Source organism: Gopherus flavomarginatus, chromosome 3 (assembly GCF_025201925.1).
Source record: "Gopherus flavomarginatus isolate rGopFla2 chromosome 3, rGopFla2.mat.asm, whole genome shotgun sequence".
Lineage (NCBI taxonomy): Eukaryota > Metazoa > Chordata > Testudines > Testudinidae > Gopherus > Gopherus flavomarginatus.
Window position 1 is genome coordinate 69,546,818 of NC_066619.1, and position 25,277 is coordinate 69,572,094.

General features: G+C 42.9%; 1 protein-coding gene across 14 annotated transcripts in view; it reads left to right on the top strand.

Annotated features, from left to right (window-relative positions):
- The window catches only part of FER (FER tyrosine kinase), a 456,227-nt gene that overhangs the window by 174,372 nt on the left and 256,578 nt on the right, over positions 1-25,277 (top strand). For 11 of the 14 annotated variants that reach the window (XM_050945728.1, XM_050945722.1, XM_050945727.1 and 8 more), the window contains 2 exons: positions 3,589-3,792; positions 18,650-18,772. In XM_050945728.1, coding sequence (XP_050801685.1) covers positions 3,589-3,792; positions 18,650-18,772 — 327 coding nt within the window. Of the gene's footprint in view, positions 1-3,588; positions 3,793-18,649; positions 18,773-19,194; positions 19,345-20,904; positions 22,417-25,277 lie in introns of those variants that run through there. The other 3 variants (XM_050945735.1, XM_050945734.1, XM_050945736.1) reach the window with 3 other exon arrangements.

Genomic DNA, 25,277 nt, shown 5'->3' on the forward strand with positions numbered 1-25,277 from the left:
AGAGTATCTTTGGTATTACACTGGTCTACAATTTTTGAGAAGTCGTCTGCTTCAGAGATAAAATGTGATATTTATTATGTATTTTGATGTGCTGAATTCAAATATGACAATTAAAACAACTGATTGGCTACTGTTTCTAAGATATTTAAGTTTTTACATTTTATGTCTATGTATATTGTGTAGATAGTAGAGTTTTAATCATAAATTGTAAACCTATGTCTTTTCATGTGTTTATGGTTGCTTTACATGATAATATTTCACCTGTCCTGTTTATGTAACACGTTCAAAATCAGCAAAAGGGTTATATAAATAAAATTTATTATGAAACAAAAGGCAAAAAACTATTATGTACATAGTTTAGTCCTATTCAGTGTCTACTCGGCGCTTCTTGGCTTGTCTCTTGTATTCATTAAATGGAGCATCTCTCGTCATTGTCTAGCAATAGTCTGCAAGCATTGATGGGCTCCATTTGCCCTGATAGCCTGCCAGGAGATTCCACTGCTGTAGTCTGGAGCCCAACAGCTCTGGCTTACTCTTGGGTAGTTCCAAATCCCTGACAAGGTCATTCAGTTCACCTTGTGTTATGAGGTGTGGTTCAGAGGAGGAGGATGGGAGAAACTGTGGGTCCTGTGACATTGATGGTTCAAGACCAGAAGTTTCATCCTCTTCCTCTTCCTTATCTTACTCAAGTGAGAATGATTCTGCTGCATCAGGAACCGGCAGTCCTCCTCCGTGGGGTACTGGGCGTATAGCTGATGGAATGTTTGGATAATGCACAGTCCACTTTTTCTTCTTTGACACACCTTTCCCAACTGGAGGCACTATGCAGAAGTAACAATTGCTGGTATGATCTGTTGGCTCTCTCCAAATCATTGACACTGCAAAAGGCATAGATTTCCTTTTCCTGTTCAAGCACTGGCGAAGATTGGTTGCACAAGTGGTTGCAGCATATGTGTGGGGCCCACCTCTTGTCCTGATCTCCAATTTTGCAGCCAAAAGAAAGGTGATAGGCTTTCTTAACCACAGTGGTTATACTGTGCTTTTGTGATGCAAAAGTCACTTCACCACAAACATAGCAGAAGTTATCTGCACTGTTCACACAAGTACGAGGCATCTCTGCTCACTTTGGCTAAACAGGAATGTGTCCCTTTGCAAAATCAAACACTGACAAATGAGAGCACCACACTGTATGATTTCTAGAGCTGATATAGGGCAATTTGTTCAGCAGAGTGATGTAAGCTTCGTTATGATTGCATCATCCAGGACTTCTAGGAATAACATGATGCAATTCATGTCATGTATGATGCAATACCAGCTTCAGATTGCATCATTCATTGTTTTGCCTCAAAAGCAAGTACTGTCCAAACCCAGTCATAGATTTATTCATAGATCCAGTCGAAGATGTATTTTAGTCATTTCTGGTTTAAATTGAGATCCCTTCCCTTTATAACTCACTTCTCCTCCGCCATTCTCAAGTCAAGGGTCATATATACTGACCCAATAGCATATCTTGAAAACTAGAGCCAATCAACAATTTTAAGCATCATTTTTGTTCTCAGTGACCCAGAATTAGTAAAGTTGGACTACATTTATTTCAGAAGCATTTTGGCTGTAGAGCAGTGTTATTGAATTTTAATAATGATGGAGAAATTTGATCTTGGGTTTTAACTGATTTTGAATGGAAATATTCAAAATTAGGAAGAAAATATGATATTCTGGGAGATATTGCTGTATTTTTCTTTGTTTGCTAATAGGTCCTTTACAAAAGAGTTGGGTGACACTGAAGGCTAGATTGTGTCACCCTTACTCATGCGGTAAGTGTTACAACCTGGCTACCTTCCCCTCTCTACAATCCCCAATCTCTTGTGAATGGACCTAATTGCTAGGTCCCACATCCTTCTAAACTGTCTGGGTAGAGACTAGTAATTGTTTCTAGCTCTGGGTTGATAGGACATATTCCCAGGCTCAGACCTTCTGAGGCTCTGTGACTGCAGCCACCCTAGATCCCAAGATTAGTTTCTGAGCCTTTCAAGCCTTCCCAGGTGCACTTCCCTAGAACTCCACCTAGGTTGTGGGCATTCTGGACTTCTAGTTTAACCCTTTTTGGGACAACGTGACAGGAAGGCAAGGGAACACGTGATTAACAGAGGACTTTATTTCTTAGCTGCAGAAACTTTACTCTAAGATTACTTTAATATTGCAGATCTTTGACAACAACAAAAATTCCTGACAATGCACCCTTCCCATTTCTGATCTTACCCCTTCTGTGAGTTTGATGTTTGTCAGCATTTCAGGCTGACAGAGTCCCTCTTGTTCACCCTCTATCTCCAGCAAGATCTCTTTATATGTGAGGATGGTTGGCATCCTGCACAGAGCAGTACCCCCTCTGAAGTGGAGGTGCTCTCTCCTTCCCATATCCTCCACTGGGTTGATTCAGGCCCCTTCTCCTGTCTTGTGTGAAGTCCTGTGTGTAGAAAAATGATTGTTCCATGCTCATGGGTCAGTAGTTCAGACTTTCAGAATTGATAGCTCTAGATGACTCTCCATGACGGTCTTTCAGCAAGATGTCAGACACCTTTCCTGGGCAGGGCTTTCCTTGGCAAGTTTAGACATATGTTCCACACACAAAACAAAATGGAGTTCCTAATTTAAAACAAAGAGCCCACCTTGTAATAGCGAGCACTTGCATGATTTCATTGGGACTGCTCATGTAAGTGCTCACCAACATGGAGTTGCACTGTCTAGTCCTAACAAATAGATCTGGCCTGATTATTGAAAACTAGACTTTTTTTGTAAAACCAGCAACAACCTATTCTAGAATATATGAAATAAATAAATACATAAATTACAAAGATAAATATTAAAAAATCTCAAGTCATACTCCAGTTGCATTCTATAAAAAATAATAATTGTATGTCTTACCTCAGAATTCACAATTAAATTCACAAGTACAATGAGGGTAGGCCTGTGTGTTCAATTTCAGTACAAATACTAAATTACTACTGTTTCTTCACCTGGTTGATGATGATGGTATCAAATGGCTGGGCACACTGCGCATATGCTTAGAGACTGCTAAATTGCTAGAAAACCTTGGTTCCTAATGCTGCTACTTGGTTACAGGCTTTTGTCGGGGTGTGGGGGGGTAATAAAAATCAGTGCTTTTGAAAATTCCACCCATAATGTCTCATAAATTCCTAACCTCTTTCTCATTGGTAAGGGAATAATTCATTTCAAAGGTTAAGAGCATTTCTAGGAAGTTTGAGAGTGAGAAAAATAATTCAGCCAAGAAAGAGCTTTTTTTTTAAAGTAAAAATAAAATTGCCTTTATAGAACTATTGATATTCCTTTTGTCTGTATTTTCAGAAATCTGTGCTGAGCTTTCATATGTACATATGCCTCTATTTTTAAAAAAGCGTAGTTAAAAAAAGTTGTTCAGTTCACTTTGATTCTGAGAATAGGTGTGTTAAATAGACAATTAGAGAGGAGTGTGAAAGTGTTTATCACAGTCTATCATAAATTTCATGAAAAGAGAAAACATATAAAATGGATTACAGTTTGCTAACTTCTTTTCCTTTATATTTTTTAAAGTTCTTTGATGTGATATCAACCAGCGAGAAACCTTTGGCTGAGCAAGATTGGTATCATGGTGCAATTCCACGAATAGAAGCCCAGGAGCTGTTAAAGCAGCAAGGAGACTTCCTGGTGCGAGAGAGCCACGGGAAACCTGGTGAATATGTCCTTTCTGTGTTTTCAGATGGACAACGGAGACACTTTATCATACAATATGCTGATGTACGTCTCTGATGTAGTACTGAATGTTTATTTCATGTCAGGCAGCTTGTATTTAACTCAAGAATTATTTCAGATGAGTAGTTCAGAATAAAATACATTATTTACTACAGATAAAACTAAGTGAGAAGGTTTACTATGAAGTAAGTTTTTAGTCTTCTCATATGGAAAGGCCAGTATGAAATCTGTTAAAAATATGGTAATCTCTGGTTTCCCATGTTGAGTTAGGTGCTGAAATTTTAAAAAACAATGTTAGTCAAATATTTTTAGGAATAAAAGAAAGGTGTGAAGTTATTGCATTGTTTTTCTTCCCTATTAGAAAGCAGAAAATTACTTCTATAAATGTAACTTCAGACATTTAAACTACTAATTTAAATGTATTATATATGTACAATTTTTTTTTTATTCCCCCACTGCTTTTTTTTATAGTTGGTGCTCGATAATGGGATGATAGCTCAGGTTCCAAAGCAATTTCAGTGTAACCCCACCCCTCTTTTCACGTGATCATAATTTTCTGAAACATTCACTCTTGGGGCTGAAATTTTCCATGGGTGATCTCTGTTCTAAGACCAATTTTTTGTACAGTTTGTGGAAATAGTCTTAGGTATTTTTGAGTTTGAAAAAGGAAAAATATACAAAAACAGCCTAACAAACCATAAGAGAAGGTTAAATAAACTCCAGAGCCACAGTAGTCTCCTTGTGGATGAGAAAGTTCACATAGCAAAAGATTTGTTCTGTCTCCTATGTGCTGCTGTGAATTGAGATCTATGCTGCCTAGAAGCTGCACACACCCTACACAGACACAGGAAGCCTGTTCTCTTTAGCTGAGCAGAACCTCAAAAGTTCTGTAGAAGATTGCTGTTGTGGAGGAAGGGACAAGATTTCTTCTGTTATTCTTATATGAATATTATTTATGGAAAAAATGGTGAATTTGGGCAGTTTGTCCTAAAAACCACTTTAGCTAATGCATTTCTTTTCTTTCTTTTGAATTAATTTTTTTTTACCCGTTTCACTCCCCAATTTGTTCAATTATGTCTATTTTAATGGGCCCAATGATTTCATTAGATCCATATAAAGGAAAGCGAGATTATGGAAGATCACTGATTAGGAAGGTGTCATTCTGGTTTTTGTTAATGTACAAGAAGTTTTCCAGTAGGAGAAAATCTGGTCACAAATGTTAATGCTACTTTACCATAATTTTATATAGCCAGTGATATACTGGAATGTGTCTTCAAATCCTAAATAAGAAAATAAATGCTTTAAAACTGAGCATACCTCTGTATAAAGAAGGTGTGTTCAATCCCAGAGGTGCTTAGCACTCTGGCCCTGATGTGCTAAACCCCTTGCTAGGGTTGCTTTATAGTTTCTTGCGATATCTCAGATGATACTCCACTAGGACTTGAAAATGATGTGATTTAGGGCTTGTCTACACTCAACACACTGCAGTTGTGCCACTGTAAGATTGCAGTAAAGACACTATCTCCTATTGACCTAATATACCTCCCTGGGGGATCGTAGCTAGATTGACAGGAGACTTCTAACTTTGACCTTGCACTGTCTACATTGGGGGTTAAGTCGGTTTAACTGTGTTGCTCAGGGATTAGGGTTGCTAACCCTCCAGGATTGCTCTGAAGTCTCCAAGAAATAAAGATTAGTTTTTAATTAAAAATTATATCATTGATGAAAGCTCCAAGTATACATCCAACAAAAATTGGCAATGGTTTCAGGGATGTGGATTTTTCACACGCATGAGCAGCATAGTTATACTGACCTAATTTCACAGTGTAGACCAGCCTTAAAGAGTGTTGAGTAAGACTCTGGAACCAATAGACTGAGAGAGAGAAATATGAATTTGTTTTCTCGTGTGCACATGCAGCTTATAAATTATGTGCAATATATATTGCTCTGATCATAGTAAATAATTTGAAATTAGCATTTATCATCCATTAGTCAAAAATCATCTGACCCTCTATTCATAAATAATACTGCTGTCTAGATCTTGCAGTATTTTTCATCAGTAGATCTCAAAGCACTTTACAAAGGAGGTGAGTAAATAGAGCTTTCCCAAGAAGTACAGAAAAGAAACTTACTTGATTTTGCAGCAAAGGGGAGGAACTAGGCACAGATAGTTAACACTAGGAAGGGCTGCACACCATGCACTACAGGAATCAGGCTTTCCTGTAGAGTTCAATGATAGTTTGAAATATATTAAGATGTATAACATACATACTTTCAGATATGCTCCTCAAAGCAATGAGAGAGTGGACTGGTCAACTGTTGAAACAATCAAGGAATGTATCAGGCAAATTTGGGGCAAATACGATTTTTTTTTATTGAATGTTCACTGCACAGTGTTCACTGCACAGTGCCAAACTTTCCTTGGCCCAGGACTTCTGTTTTTGTCTTTTTTATAGCATGTTATATGCATAAGCCTGGAATAAGTTGATACTGCCTGAGATTAATTTGGGCCTTTGGGAATAGGACAGACATTTTCTTTGTTTGTTTGTTCTGAAATCCCAGTTGTAGCTTCCTCTACACAAGTAACTGACCCTGTATGAACAGAGACTGTGGCAACAGTGACTCAGAAACCTTCATAAGATCCACAGAAAGTCAGTGGACCTTGTGATGGGTTGGATCACAGAAGACCCCTTGGGAACTGCTAACTGATGTGCTGAGACTACCTCTGAGCCTGTTTCCCCTGATAGCTTAGGACTTCAGTGCCCTGCTTCGTTTGAGCCAGACACTCTAGTCTGCTACAAACAAAGACCCAGGTCTGAATCATATCCCCCAAAAGTTGCAGGCTTAACTGAAACCAGCTTAAGAAGTGTTCCTGTCTCCAGCACTCAGCCACCTCCCAATGGGGTCCAAACCCCAAATAAATCCGTTTTACCCTGTATAAAGCTTATACAGGGTAAACTCATAAATTGTTTACCCTCTATATCACTGATAAAGAGAGATGCACAGCTGTTTGCGCGCCCCCCCCCGGTATTAATACTTACTCTGGGTTAATTAATAAGTAAAAAGTGATTTTATTAAATACAAAAAGCAGGATTTAAGTGGTTCCAAGTAATAACAGAACAAAGTGAATTACCAAACAAAATAAAATAAAACACACAAATCTAAGCTTAGTACAGTAAGAAAACTGAATACAGATAAAAACTCACTCTCAGCTGTTTCAATAAGCTTCTATCACAGACTGGATGCCTTCCTAGTTTGGGTACAATCCTTTCCCCTGGTATAGCCCTTGTTCCAGGTCATGTGGTAGCTAGGGGATTTCTCATGATTGCAGCCCCCTTTGTTTTGTTTCACCCCCTTATATAGATTTGGCCCAAGGTGGGAATCTTTTGTCTCTGGGTTCCCGCCCTTCCTCCTAAATGGAAAAGCACCAGGTTTAAGACGGATTTCAGTACCAGGTGACATGGTCACATGTCCTGTGAGACCCCAAGCCTTCATACCTCCCAGCCTGACTCACAGGAAGGTCTGCAAGCAAACAGAGCCATCCACAGTCAATTGTTCTCGTTGATGGGAGCTATCAAGATTCCAAACCACCATTAATGGCCCACACTTTGCATAACTACAATAGGCTCTCAGAGTTATATTTCATATTTATAGTTTCAGACACAAGAATGATACATGCATATAAATAGGATGACCACGTCAGTAGATTATAAGCTTTGTAATGATACCTTACAGGAGACCTTTTTCATGAAGCATATTCCAGTTATGTCATATTCACACTCATTAGCATATTTTCATAAAATTATATAGAGTGCAAGTACACAGATCTCACCTAATTCTTCATTTTGGGATAATGCCGTAATACAAGAGACTAGCCACATACTTGGACTAAATAATTTTCATACTCCCTAGCAGATCTTTCCAGTCTTACACTATTTTGCTTTAGAAATAATTTGCACAGCAAAGTGAAAGTTAATACAGTGACAATCACGTACATGTACTCTATGAAAAGTATTTGAAAATAAATATTTTAACTGGCATTTTTGAGCCTTGCAGTAACATAAAATATGATAGCTACAATGTGAAACCTTTACAGAAGACACTATAAGCCAGATGCTATCTTGCATTAAAATAAGTTCTATATCAAAATAACTTGTTTTTAGTATATTCATAATAAAATTATTTCAGCTAGATAGCAAGTAGTTTATCATGATTTCTATTAGATTCTGGGGTGAAACCCTGGCCCCTTTGACTTCAACAGGGTCAGGATTTCATCCCAGGGCCACAACCAAGTGGTGTTTGAGATGCCAAATTTAGTTAAAATCTTTTAGTTTTAAATGTTTCACAGCCAGTCTCTGTGGGCTTGGGGAAAGTCATGAGATGTTTTCTCAAACTGTAATCTCTAAATTTAGACCAAGGATGAGTTGACCTTTTTCTCATGTCAGTAAATTTGTATTGACTAGTGTTGGGCTTTATGTGGAATGTGTAGTAAATTGTAACCTGTGAATTTATTGTAAGAATTTAGGTAAATGTCACATTATAGAATATGATAGATTGGAAAGGAAAAATGTATTCTTTTAACCAAAAGTTAAAACTATTACTCATATAATTTTGTTCGGTACTGGAGTTAAGCTGATCATTGTTGTCAAGACGGAGATTTGGTTTCAAGGCTCTTACTCCCAAGGCTGTGACCAAAAATTGGCTTGTTTATAGGTTGAGTTGACTCTGTTTCAGGTTCTCCTGATTTTTGTTTCATAGACAGTTTTGGTTTAGTGTTGATCTCAGAAGAATCTAAACACACTCTTCTCTTGGAAGGAAGAGTGCTACTAAGTCCTCTATCTAATAAGGCGTGGGTATTAAAGAGAATAGAAAAGTATAATGGCTACTGTGAAAACCCATAGAAGTTTTTATTGACTGAGTTTTGCATCAGAGCTGGACTTGGTAAAAGATAATCTGTATTCAGATAGTTCCATAACAAAACCATCCAAAAATATGCTATTGAAGGTCTTGCAATGATATATAGTAGGATAGTTATATTTTAGCTACCAACTCCATCAGATTCCTTTACAAAGAATTATTTAACTGTTGAGTGCACTAACATAAAATTTCTTAGCTTTTCCAGTTTTATAGATGTAGAGACTACTACACAGCATCTCTCACTTTCATGTTCTCTCCCCAGTACGCCAAACTTGAATACTTAATACTACACAAGTATAGAGAGAGATACATTGCATGAAGAAATTTCAGCAACTTACAAAACAATTGAAGCGACACAAATGATAAAAATATTTTTTCCCTTGCATCAATATCACAATCCTGTCATTTTCACTTTTTCAGTGTCCTTTTTTCTAGGACTTTTGTATTGTTCCAGTGCCACTTTTCTTGATGTTTCCTATCGGAAATGAGCATGTGATCACTATTTGTTATATTAATTCATATGTCTGATTTCACAAATAGGATACAAATGAGCATGACACAAACTATATTTTTATTTTGCTTCTCTTTGGTAACATGCATTCCAAATGATAGATCAAAATATAAGCATAAGATATTTTCAAAACTACATGAGTTTTCCTAGTTTTGTGTGCACAATCCCCAGAGATCTATGTTATTTCCTATTTCTTTATTCATGGATAAGAATATCTCCTTGCATTCTCACTCCAGTTTCACCTGCCATCCCTCACTAGAATAGCTGTCTCTGTGTGGTATTGTTTCTCAGTGGAAGGGCCTGGTGTATGTCTTTTCAGGGACAGCTCTCAGATTTGATTTTTAGATTCCCCAGTTACGACTGCACATGATTAGAAGTGTGAGGCTAAAATCTCCATCACATTGTGTAACAACATCAGCATTGTCTCATATCATTGACAAGCCTGGTCTCCCTTGATGTGAATTTGCCTCTGAATCCAAGACTCTAAAACAGTGCAATGTACAGCTGTTGTGACAGTAGTCCAGCTGTTTAAATAGCCTGTTTGATTTGACCTGTGTTTTGAAACGTTGAACTGGTCAGATGCAGCCATTGATCAATCAATTTGTCAGGCAATCTGTGAAAAACAAATAGGAATTGCTAATTTGTTTTTAACTAAAACTGAACTTTTAAGAAATGAGTGTATATTTTTTATAAATTTAAATATTTCCTGACAAAAACAACTTTGACTATAGGGTCCAAAATGTACATATTTTAAAAAGTATGGAATACAGAGGATGTATTGCGGTTAATTACAGAGGCCATTTATCCTCCTCAGTGGACATTACACTTGTTAATATAGGAGCACCTCTTTCTGCTAATGAGTGCCAACTTTTTGTAACAATTAATATCTTATGCTGAAAACTTTCAGACTTTCGTGTCTGAGGTGAAATTCTTAAATCCCTTTAAGCAACTAAAAAGTTACTGTAAGCACTTTGGGGCAGGGCCAATTTTTGTTGCATATTTTTACAGTGGTCCATGAATCGGGCTCTTGGGAGCTACTGCAATACAAATATTAAAGAATAGTAATGATAATAATAAAAATGTCCTAATACTCAAAATTGCTGGTTGCTAAATTTCTGGTAAAGAAATTGATGGACCTGGGAATATACCTCCTAGTTGTAATGAATTTTGTCTGTTTCATGATATTTGCGAAAAGGAAGTCCAAGTTCCTTTCCATTAAGTCTTGGTGAAAAATTCCTCCCTGACTCCAAATTTGGTCATCAGTTTAACCCTGTGAATATGAATAAGAATTTCTGTTATTAAGCATCTAAAGACATTGTTGTCATTCACTGTTAATCAATTTCCAAATTATTCTCAATTACTTGTATTATTGTAGCACCTAGGAGCCCTAGTAATGGACTGGGACTCCATTGGGCAGGCACTGTACAAACAGAAGAAAAAATGGTTCTTGCTCTGAAGAACTTACAACCTACATATAAGATAGGAGAAAACACACAGTTCTTCTTCGAGTGATTGCTCATATCCATTCCAGTTAGGTGTGTGCGCCGCGCGTGCACATTCGTCGGAAAACTTTTACCCTAGCAACTCAGTGGGCCGGCAGGTCGCCCTCTAGAGTGGCGCCGTCATGGTGCTCGATATATACTCCTGCCGGCCCACCCACTCCTCAGTTCCTTCTTACCGCCCGTGTCGGTCGTTGGAACAGTGGAGCGCGGCTTAGCTGACCTCCACTTCCCTAGCTACTCGTAGTTCTCGTATATAGTTATGCAGTTATAATCCTTTTATATATATATTTGTATAGTTATACGTTTTTTCTTTGCTAACATAGTTAGTTTAGTAATAGTTAGCGGGGTTCAGGAAGTAGCCCCTTCCCTGCACTCGGTGCCGGAGCCCATGCACGGCTCACCGGGTTTTAAAATGGGCTCGGCCTGCCAGAAGCCGATGCCGAAGGGAGATCCACACGACTCCTGTTTGAAGTGCCTCAGGGAATCACACTTGACAGCTAAGTGCCCCATTTGCAAGGCTTTTAAGCCGAGAACAAAAAGGAGCGGGACTTTTACTTACCCCTCCACCTTTGGCACCAAGCGATGATCAAGCGGCTGGCAGAAGCGCCTTCTCGGCACCGGACCCCGCCGATACTGCCAAGGCCTTTTGGCACCGGCCGTCGCCGGCACCAAAGTTGACTCGGCACCGCTCCCTTCCTCCGAGGTCGAGAGAGCCTACAATTCCTGCTGGTGCCTGACGGCTCCCCGGCACGCGCCGTGGTTGAGCCCCCTGCTCCTGCTGCTTCCGTGCCACCTGCATCGCAGCCAGAGAGCTCGTCTAAGTCGGATTGCCCGGCACCGACACCTGAAGAGGCACCGATGACATCGGCACCGTCGATTCCAGTCCCTCAGGGCCATTGAATCCAGTGCCTGACAGCTCCCCGGCACGCGCCATGGTAGAGCTTACTGCTCCCGCTGCTTCTGTGCCAACTGCACCGCAGCCAGAGAGCTCGTCTAAGTCAGATCGCCCGGCACCGACACCTGCTGAGGCACCGACGACGTCAGCACCGTCGATCCCGGTCCCACAAGGGCCGTCGAATCCGGTGCCTGACGGCTCCCCGGCATGCGCCGTGGTTGAGCTTACTGCTCCTGCTGCTTCCGTGCCAACTGCACCGCAGCCAGAGAGCTCGTCTAAGTCGGATCGCCCCGCACCGACACCTCTGAGGCACCGACGACGTCGGCACCGTCGATCCCGGTCCCACAAGGGCCGTCGAATCCGGTGCCTGACGGCTCCCCGGCACGCGCCGTGGTTGAGCTTACTGCTCCTGCTGCTTCCGTGCCAACTGCACCGCAGCCAGAGAGCTCGTCTAAGTCGGATCGCCCCGCACCGACACCTCTGAGGCACCGACAACGTCGGCACCGTCGATTCCAGTCCCACAAGGGCCGTCAAATCCGGTGCCTGACGGCTCCCCGGCACGCACCGTGGTTGAGCTTACTGCTCCTGTTGCTTCCGTGCCGACTGCACCGCAGCCAGAGAGCTCGTCTAAGTCGGATCGCCCAGCACCGACACCTACCGAAGCTCTGATGACCTCGGTACCGTCGATCCCGGTCCCATGAGGGCCGTCGAATCCGGTGCCTGACAGCTCCCCAGTATGCACTGTGGTTGAGCCTGCTGTTCCCTCCACGCCGGAGACATTACCAACGGCGAGGGATCTCATTGCCATGACAGAGTCGATGCTGCCTGACCCCGGCACCGCCGGTGCGGGTAATACAGTCTCTTCATATGACCGTCCTCTGCCAGCACAGCAGAGCGGCACCGTTCATGATCACGGTCCCGCAGACGCTCCAGGTCCCGTCGGCACACCCGACACCACTTGCAGTCCCGGTGCTGTTTTCCTCATCGGTACTGGTCGCACTCGCCGCACCGGTCGGTATCCCGTTCGCCGACCCACTACTATCGGCACCGTTCCGACTCCCGGCACCGCGACAGGTACCGTGACTCCCGTAGCCTCTCCCCGAGCCTCGAGATCTCGGTCGACCTCCCGGCACCGTTCTGGTTGCAGGTCTGGATCTCGTTCCAGGTACCGGTACGCCTCCCGGTGCCGGTCCCCGGTGCCGAGTTGGGCAAGGTCCGATAGAGTCAGAGACTCTGCCCATGCCTTTTTTTAGTACCTCCATGGCCATCCAGACACGCATCTGTGTCATCCCACATGCGCAGATCTTATGCTCAGGACCACGATTCTGATACGCCCCCGACAACCTGAGGTGGAGGAGGTCCCAGAGGTAGAGGACCCGGTATGGGGCCCTCTAAGGGGTACGACTACCGTCTGTCTGCTCTCCTCTCTGCTCACTAGTCTTTCAGTCGGTTAAGGAGAGGTATTGGCATGGCCAGCGGGCGCCAGCCCCGAAACCAAAGGAGGCTTGGCGAATGAACCTACTTGACCGCCAGGTGTACTCTGCAGAGGCCCTGCAGCTCTGGGTAGCAAAGCAACAAGCCTTGCTTAGCTGCTATAATTATAGCACCTGAGTGAAAGTAGTTTAGTTTATGGAGTTTCTCCCTCAAAACTCCCGCCAAGAGTTCGCTGCCGTCTTGGAGGACGGAGGAAAAAGGTACCGAGAGCGTCCCTCCAGGCCTCGTTGGACGCAGCAGACTCAGCAGCCAGGACTCTGGCCTTTGGTGTCGCCATGAGGTGCATCTCATGGCTTCAGGTTTCAAACCTCCGGCCGGAGCTGCAGTATGCCATTCAGGATTTACCCTTTGTTGGTAAAGGCCTCTTCGTGGCAAAGACAGCCCCAGGCTGCGAAGCCTATGGACAATAGGGTCCTAATGCGCTCTCTCAGCATGCATATGCCAGCGACCAAACGCAGGCCTTTCTGTCCCCAGCCGCCATAGTCTGTGCCTAGCCAGAGACAGGACTTTGGCAAACGGCGAGGCCAAGGTGGTCGCAGACGAACGTCAGGACCCCTAAAGAGCCAAGGTCAAGGTCCCTCGCAATTACCACTGGGACCAAAGACGAACCTTCCAAGGTGCGCCTGAGGGCGGTGTACCAGTCACAGGCCAGGATCCCAATCCCGCTTTCTCCTGGCGTGGCCCCAGTTAATTTCAGATCGCTGGGTCCTGCGCACGGTGGAGCATAGGTACCACCTCTAATTTGTTCCAGCCCTGTCCCCCTTCAGGGACCCCTCTCACGAGCAATTCCTCGTACAAGAGGTGCAGACGCCGACTGACGAAAGGGGCAAGGGGGTCTACTCCTGTTATGCCCTAGTCCCCCACTCGAACGGAGGTCTCAGACCTTCCTAGTCCTGCGCGGACTTAACCAGTTTAGGTTAAGGTTGAAGTTCCGCATGGTATCCCTGGGAACCATTATTCCATCCTTGCCTCCTGGGGGCTACTATGCCGCCCTCGAAATGAAGGACGCGTACTTTCGCAACGCCATCTTCCCTCCGCACAGGAGATACCTCCGCTTTCTAGCCAACCGTCAGTACTTCTGGTTTACGGCCATAGTCGCCGCCTACCTTCGGTGATGTCGGATATGCGTTTTTCCGTATCTGGACAATCCGCTTATCCGAGGAGACTCCGAGACGCAAACCACTCAGCACGTGGGCATCGTCACGGTCTTATTCACAGATCTAGGCCTGATGATTACTATAGAGCAATCCACTCTGGTTCCCACGCAGAGGTTGGACTTCCTAGGGGCTATCCTGGTCTCCAACCTAGCCGGAGCCTGCTTATCACAACTGCGGTTTTAGGCGATGGCAACAATCATCCGAGGTCCGCAGACTTTCCCAACGACCTCGGCTCGCACTTGTCTCAGTCTCCTGGGTCCATGGCTGCCCGCAAGTTTGTAACCAAAGACGCCAAGCTCCGCCTCCGTCCTCTCCAAGTCCGGCTCACCTCGGCGTACCACCCGGACAGGGAGCCAATGGTCATGGTAGTCACCGTTCCCTCGAGCACCTTAGGCTCCCTAGAGTGGTGGCTAACTCCCTCCCTGGTGTGGGCAGGGATGCGGTTCCATCCGCCCCAGCCCTCACTGCCTCTGACGACGGACGCGTCATCTCTCTACTCGAGTGCTCATGGTCACCTCCGAGCTTAAGGCCTTTGGTCTTCTCGGGAGCTGGCATTCCACATCAATGCCCCAAAAATGAGAGTAGTCCGCCTGGCGTGCCAGGGGTTCCAGCGGCAGCTGCGAGGCCGTGGTATCTCGGTGTTTACAGCCAACACAACGGCCATGTGCTTCATAAATAACCAGGGAGGGACATGGTCCTCCCCCCTTTTGTCAGGAGGCCATCCATTTCTGGGACTTTTGCATGGCCCACTCGATGGAGCTGGTGACGTCCTTTCTCCCAGGCGTTCGGAACGCCTTGGCGCTTTGACTCAGCAGGTCTTTCCTGTCTTACGAGTGGTCACTCTGCCCCATGTGAGGCGTTCTGCTTTCCAGAAGTGGAGATTTTTCCTCTCATAGACCTGTTCGCTCACTGCGAGAGCAGAAAATGCCAGATGTTCTGCTCCTTCCAAGGTCTCTCCTCGGGATCGATCTTGGACGCATTCCTGATGCCGTGGAAAGACCAACTCCTTTATGCCTTCCCACTGTTCCCACTGGTTCATTAGGTCCTACTCAAACTCCGCAGGGGCAGCGCGCGCATCATCATGATCACTCCAGCGTGGTCCAGGCAGCACTGATATACCACGTTGCTCGGCCTGTCAATAACCAACCCAATTACCCTGCCACCCCACCCAGACCTCATCACTCAGGGCCACGACAGGCTTCGTCACCCGGACCTGCAGCCTCTTCACCTCACAGTGTGGCTGCTGCGTAACTGAGCCGGGGTGACAGGAAGCCTTCCACCTGGTCAACGTACCGGGCCGAGTGGAAGCGTTTCTTCTACAGGTGCAATACGCTCGATCTTGCTCCTACCAAGGTCTCAATCCCCTCTATCTGGCCTGCCTCCGGCCTTCAGTGGCAGGGCCTGGCGGTATCATTGCTGAGGGTACACTCGGCAGCCATCTCTACCTTCCAGCCAGGCTAAGGTGGACGTTCCATGTTCTCACGCTCTATGTGTTCGAGGTCCCTCAAGGGCTTGGAGCGCTTGCACCCTCGGGTGCGCCGCCCAGCCCCAACCTGGGACCTCAGCCTAGTTTTAACCAGACTTATGTCTCCCCCATTCGAGCCGTTCGCGACCGGCCCTCTGCTATACCTGTCTTGGACGACAACTTTCCTCGTAGCTGTTACATCGGCCAGACGAGTCTCCGAGCTCAGAGCTCTTACGGTGGTTCCGCCGTACACTAGGTTTCACAAAGACAAGGTGCACTTATGACCGCACCCGGCTTTCCTCCCTAAGGTGGTTTCGGCCTTTCATGTTACCCACAGCTCAACGCAATGGGCGCAACAATTGCACTCCCTGGACATCTGTAGAGTGCTCGCATTTATATTGCGCTGACAGAACCACTTCGTAAGGTGCCCCAGCTCTGTCACGGTAGCAGACCAAAGGGAAGGCTTGCTTGTTTTCCTCTCAGAGGATCTCATCTTGGGTGATGGCGTACATCCGCACTTGTTATGATTTGGCTTATATTTCCCCAAGCCACATCACCGTGCATTCTACCAGGGCTCAGGCTTCATCTGCCGCCTTGCTGGCTCGTGTTCCTACCCACGAGATCTGTCGCGCAGCTCCATTGGTCCTCGGTCCATACCTTTGCTTCGCAGTATGCCCTGGTTCAACAGTCAAGAGATGCTGTAGCCTCTGGCTCAGCAGTTTTCATTCTGCCACATTTCACTCCGACCCCACCGCCTACGTAAGGCTTGGGATTCACCTAACTGGAATGGATATGAGCAATCACTCGAAGAAGAAAAGACGGTTACTCACCTTTGTAACTGTTGTTCTTCGAGATGTGTTGCTCATATCCATTCCACACCCGCCCTCCTTCCCCACTGTCGGAGTAGCCGGCAAGAAGGAACTGAGGAGCGGGTGGGCCGGCAGGAGTATATATCGAACACCATGACGGCGCCACTCTAGGGGGCGACCTGCCGGCCCACTGAGTTGCTAGGGTAAAAGTTTTCCGACGAATGTGCACGCGCGGCGCACACACCTAACTGGAATGGATATGAGCAACACATCTCGAAGAACAACAGTTACAAAGGTGAGTAACCGTCTTTTATGAATAGAAAGATTGTCCTGACTAACAAAGAAACAATGCAACAATATTGGTTAGCATACTGGGCAGTGATTTCTGCATTCCAGCAGCCTAACTTGTCAATTTATCTGTGGGCATCAGAAGAAAAGCGTTTTCAGGAGGGATTTGAAGGAAAATAATGAGGTGATTTTGTGGCTGTTTCACACTTACCAGGTGTGAGGGGCAGCATAGGAAAAAGCATGAAGGTGCTTGTTTGGAAATTTAGAAATGGGCAACAGAGGCTGACATAATGGGATAACCAGAGTCAACATTTTGACAGTGAATGAGAGATGATAGGTAGTGTGCGGGTACATCATGAAGGGTCTTGAAAGTAAAGACAAGCAACTTATGTTTGATGAGCGGCGGGTAGCAGTGGATGGATACAAAGAGAATGTTTATCTGTTCAAACTGGCCTGTTGTTTTTGCTTGCCTAAAAAATGATAATACCTTGGCAGGCAGTTATTGTAGTTTCCAAAAAGTAATTTTCCATAAGAGCCCTAGTATACTGAGTGCACTTGCAAAGTATTTTACTGTAGATTAAAAACAATTCTTTAGTAGTAGTATTTAATTTTCTTTGCCCATTAGTGCAAATGAACCTGAATCTCAATTTACGTCACTTTTACTATTCCAGTCCTTGGCTTTACTTGTACTAAATGTTTATGGCCACATTGTTTATGGCAATGTTTATGCTTTTGAAAGTGCTGGGTAGGGAATAAGTGGAGATAACCATTCATTTATAGAGGCACAAATACCCTATCCCATATACTAGTCTCTGAAATCCTGTACAGAATTCATTGTAAGAGGCTGAACTGAGCAGTACAGGTTTTTTCCTAAAGAATTTTCTAAATCTCTTATCACTGCCCTTGCAGCCACTAGTGTACCTATGTCACTTGCATTCTTTCTCTGCACCTACAGATACAATGCTTCCCGACATTCTGTGATAGGAAGTACAGCTTATAAAAGAATCTACACAATTTCAGCATGATGGCAAGAGAGTTATAGTAGCCACAGCAGGAACTTTTTTAATATTTAAAATAAAAAAGAGAGAGAGACAGAATGATAGGAAAAACAGAGAGGGATAGAAGTGTGGGGAGACAAAAATGCCTTTCATCTCACTCAGCATTTCTCAAGTATGGTGGTGGCTGGGCTTTTTTCCTAAGTACTGTTGAAGACTGTGCTGGTCACACATTATTATTATTTTAATTTATTTATTAAAGACCTGACAAAATTTTATTTTCTGTGTGTCAGAATCATTCGTCACTTTTATCACACATTGCCTGGAGACTACATTGCATGGTGAATTAAGATTTGGCCCCTGTTCCTTAAGCTTTGTTTCTGAGCTAGAGAGATGAAATTTACCCTGTGTTTTAGATTTTCAAAGATATTTTTTGCACTACATGCGTATTTTGTACACTTTACATGTTTAGACTTGGTCTTAAAATAAATGTTTTTTGTTCTTTAACTTGGCAATATTTTATTGCATATCCTTTTATTCATATTTAATATGTCTCAGTCACTACTGCTGTGCCATCTGTTGAATCACAAGGACTTCCTTCTTTCTCGCTTTAATTTAAGAGTTGAGATCTATGTTTATTTCATTATGCTACGCTAATTGAATCAACAGATATTTTTTGTAGTTGTTATGACCCATAGCATGGTCCCATTGAAGTCACTGGAAGTTTTTGTATTGACCTGGGTGGGACCAAGATTTAATCCTATGAAATTAAACTTTTCTGTTATTTGTGGGTAAGAGTTGCTAATTGCATCTTTTGCATTTCCTCATTAGAGCTATTCTGAAACTGAATTTTTTTTGCCCCTTTGCAGAATCAGTACCGATTTGAAGGAACTGGGTTTCCAACTATTCCTCAGCTTATAGACCATCATTACACAACAAAACAAGTAATTACTAAGAAATCAGGTGTAGTTCTGCTGAATCCTGTTGTTAAGGTATGCATCTATCATATGTATTTTGCTAAATAGAACATTTTGCTGCATTTCATTTAACCTTTTAAACCATGATCTTTGCAATTATAAATGAAATGTTAAGCAGTTTGTAGGCTAATCAGAACGATCTCATTCAGTTAGTGCTTCACTGACTTCTTTAAGATAGCAGACTCCTCAGTTCCTCTTAAGTGATTACTGTAGCTTCCAAACACTTAACTAATAACTTATTATTGCTCATTACTCTGTAGCTTCTTGAGCTGTTTACAGTCTTTTTGTTAGAGCACTGAAGATTCATCCCAATTAACAGACTCCAGGGTCTGCATCGCAAGTACCCACATACCATCCTTCTGGAAGGATGTCATTCTGAGTCTGACAAAGCTTTCTTATACTTCGTTCGTCTCTTCCTTCTTTTTTGCACCTTCCAGGTAGAATCTGTTGCTGGCTCAGTAACCCGTAGACCATGAGATTGGTTTCCTTCTCCATGAAGCTGTGTTGCTTATAAAAGTGTTCAGAAGGAAAACAGCAGTCTTTTAAACAAAAGTGTCTTTATAAAGTTTGGGAGAACTATTTTAATGGTAATTATTTCTGTTTATAACTTGAAGACAATGATGCGCATTGAACACCAGATCTAAGTATTTCTTCTTTTCTCCAGTCTTAATTGTGGTGTTATTTCAGTCAAAATTTGAAATTGAACTTCACCTTATAGTCAAGAAGTCATTGTTGAATAGAAGGAAACAAGAAACCTTATAAAGCGCTGTAGTACAATAAGAGGCCTACATAGTCATAGGGTATGTCTACGTCTACAATTTTGCAGCTCTGGTTGTTACAGCTGTATTAGTACAGCTGTATAGGGCCAGCGCTGCAGAGTGGCCACACTTACAGCAACCAGCGCTGCAAGTGGTGTTAGATGTGGCCACACTGCAGCGCTGTTGGGCGGCCTCAAGGGGGGTTCAGGGAACGCGAGAGCAAACCGGGGAAGGAGACCAGCTTCCCCGCGGTTTGCTCTCGCGTTCCCCGAACCCCCCTGCATACTGCAGGGAAGGAGACCTGCTTGCACAGGGGTTCGGGGAACGCGAGAGCAAACCGGGGAAGGAGACCAGCTTCCCCGCGGTTTGCTCTCGCGTTCCCCGAACCCCCCTGCAAACCGCAGGGAAGGAGACCTGCTTGCACAGGGGTTCGGGGAACGCGAGAGCAAACCGGGGAAGGAGACCTGCTTGCTCGGGGGTTCGTGGAACGCTAGAGCAAACCGCAGGGAAGGAGACCTGCTTGCTCGGGGGTTCGTGGAACGCGAGAGCAAACCGCAGGGAAGGAGACCTGCTTGCTCGGGGGTTCGGGGAACGCGAGAGCAAACCGCAGGGAAGGAGACCTGCTTGCTCGGGGGTTTGGGGAACGCGAGAGCAAACCGCAGGGAAGGAGACCTGCTTGCTCGGGGGTTCGGGGAACGCGAGAGCAAACCGGGAAAGGAGACCTGCTTGATTACCAGAGAGGCTTCCTCAGGTATGCTGGGATACCTGCTTATTCCACGGAGGTCAAGAAAAGCGCTGGTAAGTGTCTACACTTGATTACCAGCGCTGGATCACCAGCGCTGGATCCTCTACACCCAAGACAAAACGGGAGTACGGCCAGCGCTGCAAACAGGGAGTTGCAGCGCTGGTGATGCCCTGCAGATGTGTACACCTCCTAAGTTGCAGCGCTGTAACCTCCTCACCAGCGCTGCAACTTTGTGATGTAGACAAGCCCATAGAATCATAGATGTGTAGGACTGGAAGAGACCTCAAGGTGTCATCTAGTCCAGTCCCCTGCACTCACAGCAGGACTACATAATAACTAGACCATTCCTGACAGGTATTTGTCTAACCTGTTCTTAAAAACCTTCAGTGATGGAGATTCTTCAGCCTCCCTAGCCAATTTATTCCAGTGCCTAACTATCCTGACAGGAAATTTTTCCTAACGTCTAACCTAAACCTCCCATGTTTCAGTTTAAGTTCCTTGCTTATTATCCTATCCTTGGAGGTTAACGAGAACAATTTTTCACCCTCCTCCTTGTAACAACCTTTTATGTACTTGAAAACTGTTATATCCCCTCTGTCTTCTCCAGATTAAATAAACCCAGTTTTTTCAATCTTTCCTCATAGGTCATGTTTTCTAAACCTTGAATCATTTTTGTTGCTCCCCTCTGGACTTTCTCCAATTTGTCTACATCTTGGAATGTGGCGCTCAGAAGAGGGTACACTACTCCAGCTGAGGCCTTATCAGCAAAGCACAATTTGAGAGAGCTAGCAATCCTCATATTTCCTTCCAGTAGCTAGGTTTTTGGTATCCACTCAGCCATTATCTCACACACAAACCAGCCATGTGTAATTAAGAACTAAATCTTTCCATTTCAACTCTGGACATAGTTCTGAAGTAGCCATTTGTGCTTAGTCAGAAAAATAAATAGTTTCAGACATTTGTAAAGCAACTTTGTTATGATTTCTATAAATTTTGTAAAATGACAATGTATAATTCAGGATTACTTTCCTAAACCATAATCTCAGATCTTCTGCAATATCAGTCACAAGAAAGTAAAGCATGTTTCTATTTTTGCTCCCAACAAGAATTTTTTTTTTTATGTTAGCCTGTGTGTGCTGAGAAAAATTTGAAGGGATGGATTAAATTTTGTGTTGGGAGCCTTTCTTTCTGTCACAACTTGCAGTCTTAAATGCACATTGCTACTCATTCCTGTAGTATATGAATACATTCTTGACTTCTCTTATGAAGATTCACTGGTTTAAGCACTTGTGAATTTATATAGCAGACCTAGGTCATGTCATAATTAAAAGACAAACCTTCTAGAGAAACTTTTAATTCTGTGTCACCTTAGAGAAAGGTACGGTTCAAGACAGAGGCACGTGTATGATTATAATTTTATCTTCCTTTATAACTGCTTAATAGAATGAATTTAAAATTATTGAAAACACATTAACACTTGACCTCAGTTGCACTGGTTTAGATGTGAAGTCGTGTCTATTCTGCTTAACTCCTAAGTAATTTCAAAAGTTATTGAAGTTGCTATGTAAATGGAGGTTCTTTCTGTTCTTGTTGACATACTTGTTTGTCCTATTTCAGGGAGTGCTTTAAATGTAGAAATCAAGGTTTTATAAGACACTGATGCAAGTAGGAAGAAAACAGTACAAAATGTTCTAGGTTACTATTCATAGTGTTTGCAGAATTGAAGACTAATGTAATGTACATAAAATACTGCTATCTAAATATTACACGATAAAGCTTATGATTTCGTTTTAGAAGTTTAAGTAAATGTGTTCAGACTAACCTGCTTGGTTTAAAGTGATATTGTTAAGACTGAAGAGCCCAAAATTATATCTTTTTTTCCTTCAGTCTGTTTGTGAGTTCATTGTTTTAATTCTTTATCTATTTGTTTCAGATATTTAATGCTCTGTATAGTTTCTGTATCTTCTGGTTTTGTATTATACTCATCATTGTAGTATCTATGCACTTTTGAATTGCAAAAGAGCTATGACAGCTGTTCTACTTTGTGAGCAATCCTACAATAAAATCTCTACTGTTGTTTGAGTACACATGGAAGAATAATTAAAATTCTTCTTTGAGATTATAAAGGTTTGTGCAGTCCCCAGTCATCTCAGTTCCTCCTTTTGTGTAACTAGCTGTGGGCATCGGAAACTTCCTTTTGTTCCTGGAGTTTTGGTTTGTTTTCTTGTTGTACTAGTAGTATATTTTAGTAGTGTTAGTAGATTTACTAGTTCTTATTAGTAATTGTATAGTGTGTAAAAAGTTTTTGTCTAGTTTCTGTGCTGTTGTACAGTTACATTCCCAAATGAGCTTCTGCGTGTTTTCAGGTTATCCTATCTGGTCTGAATCCCAAAGACCAGTGTGGGGTGAAACAATTTAAGCAGTATGTCTCATACTGCTCAGCCTTCCTGGAGATGGATACACTTACACGTTGTCTGGTGTGCCTTGGTGATAGCCATTTTTCATTTGTTTAATATATTATGCCTCAGTCACCAAAAGACAAGCACGCTTGACTCTGATCTGTCCTCAAGTCAAGGGCCTACTCCTGTGAAGGGATAAAATTGTCTGTTTTCAAACTCTGAGCTTCCTAAAGTGAGAGAGCAGAAACGTTTGGTGCAGTGTCTGTTACCATCATTCAGTACAAAGTCTTTGGAACATTCTGTCCTGTATTTCGTGTCAAAAAAGATGACTTTGTTGTTTGTGTCTGTTGCTACCAAGGCAATTTTGGTGGCAGGGATTTTCATGGTGCTAGTTTCTGTTTCAGGGACCCGCTGGCAATTCTTGGAGGACTTGGTGGTCACAAAGGCAGTCCCAGGTCCCTAGTATCTATCAGGCTTTCCCTCTTGTGATGACAATGTGACTTCCTTTGTGCTGATTTGCTTTCATCTATTACATGGTGCCAATTCCTCTTCAGTTCTTTAACTGTCCATCTTTCTTCGCTGTTGGATAGCATTCACAATTACTTATCTAGGGTAAATAGGCATGAACCACAGGATGACATCAACCAGTCTTTTGCTACTGATAAGGAAAGTACAGTATCTTCTGCTAATGTCCTTAATATCCTCATTGGTATAGCTTCTTGATGATTGTAGACAGTTTCAGAAGTCACTAGTTCAAATAGTGGAGTTGTTAGAACTGAAGAGTGCCACAGTTCAGGAAAGACTTATTGTCTCTTTCTATTTTGGAGACCCAGGAGAAGGGGAAGATAACCTTACTCATCAGTGGAGCTTGTTGCACCCTGCTAGAAAGATGTGGCTAATCTAAGCATCAGTACCTGCTGGCTACAAGAAGGCAGAACATAGTAGCTTCAGCAGAGATTTCATAATTTCTTCTGATACCTGACTCCTGGGTTTTCCGATAATTAATAAGGTTGCAGAGAAGTCTCGAAGGGTTTTGGTATTGATCGCTTTACTCCATCCAGCAATATCAGACTGGCCAACTTAATATATCCTTGTTTCTGCATTGATAACAGCCACTACCTGTGCAAATCATTGCCTTCTGGCCTCTCTGTAGCACTCAGATTATTCCCCAGATGTTTAGTAGTCATGATTGCAGATCATGCGCACGTGTGTATATATATATAGTGTGTGTGTGTGTGTGTGTGTGTATATATTATAAAAAACTAATTGAAGAAAGGGAAAGTTGGTAATAATGAATGTAAATCAGAAGTTAGGAATTGCAGAATGTTGATAAGGGAAGCAAAGTTACACCACCAGAAATCTATGGCCGATAGTGTTAAGGGACAGAAGGAGTTTTAAAAATATATTAAGAACACAGAGAATCTTGACAATGGTATTGGTCCATTACTAGAGGAACATGGTAGAATTATCAGGAATAATGCAGAAGAGGTAGGGGAGTTCGGTAAATATTTCTGTACTGTATTTGTAGAAAAACAGACAATATGGTCTCATCATATGGTGTTGACAACACTCTTTCCATTCACTGATATCACTGGAGGATGTTTAAAAAGAAAATATAAAAGTTAGACATTTTATAATCAGCAGATCTGGCTAACTTGCATCTAAGAGTTTTAAGGAGCTTGGAGGACCATTAATGTAAAATTTCAGTAATTCTTGTAACACTAGGGAAATTCTAAGAGACTGAAAGAAAGCTAATGTTGTTCCAGTTTTTTTAAAAGGGACATCAGGATGTGCCAGGCAGAATAGTGGAGCAGCTGATAAAAGACCTGATTAATGAAGAACTGAAAGAGGGTAGGGTAATTAATACAAATCAATGTGAGTTTATGGAAAATAGTTCCTGTCAAACTAATTTGATATTTTTTTGATATTATAAATCTGGCTGATAAACATAGTAGTATTGATATAATATACTTAGACTTCTGTAAGGTGTTTGACTTGGTACTACTGGACATTTTGATTAAAAAAACTAGAATGATATAAAATTAACATGGCACATATTAAATGGATTAAGAACTGGCTGCCTGATAGGTTTCAAAATATAATTATATAACAGGAAATTGTTCTCAAATGGGCATGTTTCCAGTGGGGTCCTGCAAGGATTGGTTTTTGGCCTACGCAATTGTACATTTTTATCAGTGACCTGGAAGAAAACAGTCATTACTGGTAAAGTTTGCAGATGAGACACAAACTGGGGGAGTGGAAAATAATGAAGAGGACAGGTCACTGATTCAGCACAATCTGGATTGTGTAGTATATTGGGTACAAGCCGACAATATGTGTTTTCATACGGCTAAGTGTAAATGTATACATCAAGGAACAAAGTATGTAGGCTGTACTTAGAGGATGGGGGACTCTGTCCTGGAAAGCAGTGACTCTGAAAATGGTTTGGGGGTAATAGTGGAAAATCAGCTGAACATACCTCCCAATGGGACACTGTGGTCAAAAGAGCTAATGTGATCCTGGGATGCATAAACAGTAATCTCAGTTGAGAGGAGAGATTATTTTACTGTTTGGCACTGGTGCTACTGGAATACCGTGTCCAGTTCTGATGCCCACAG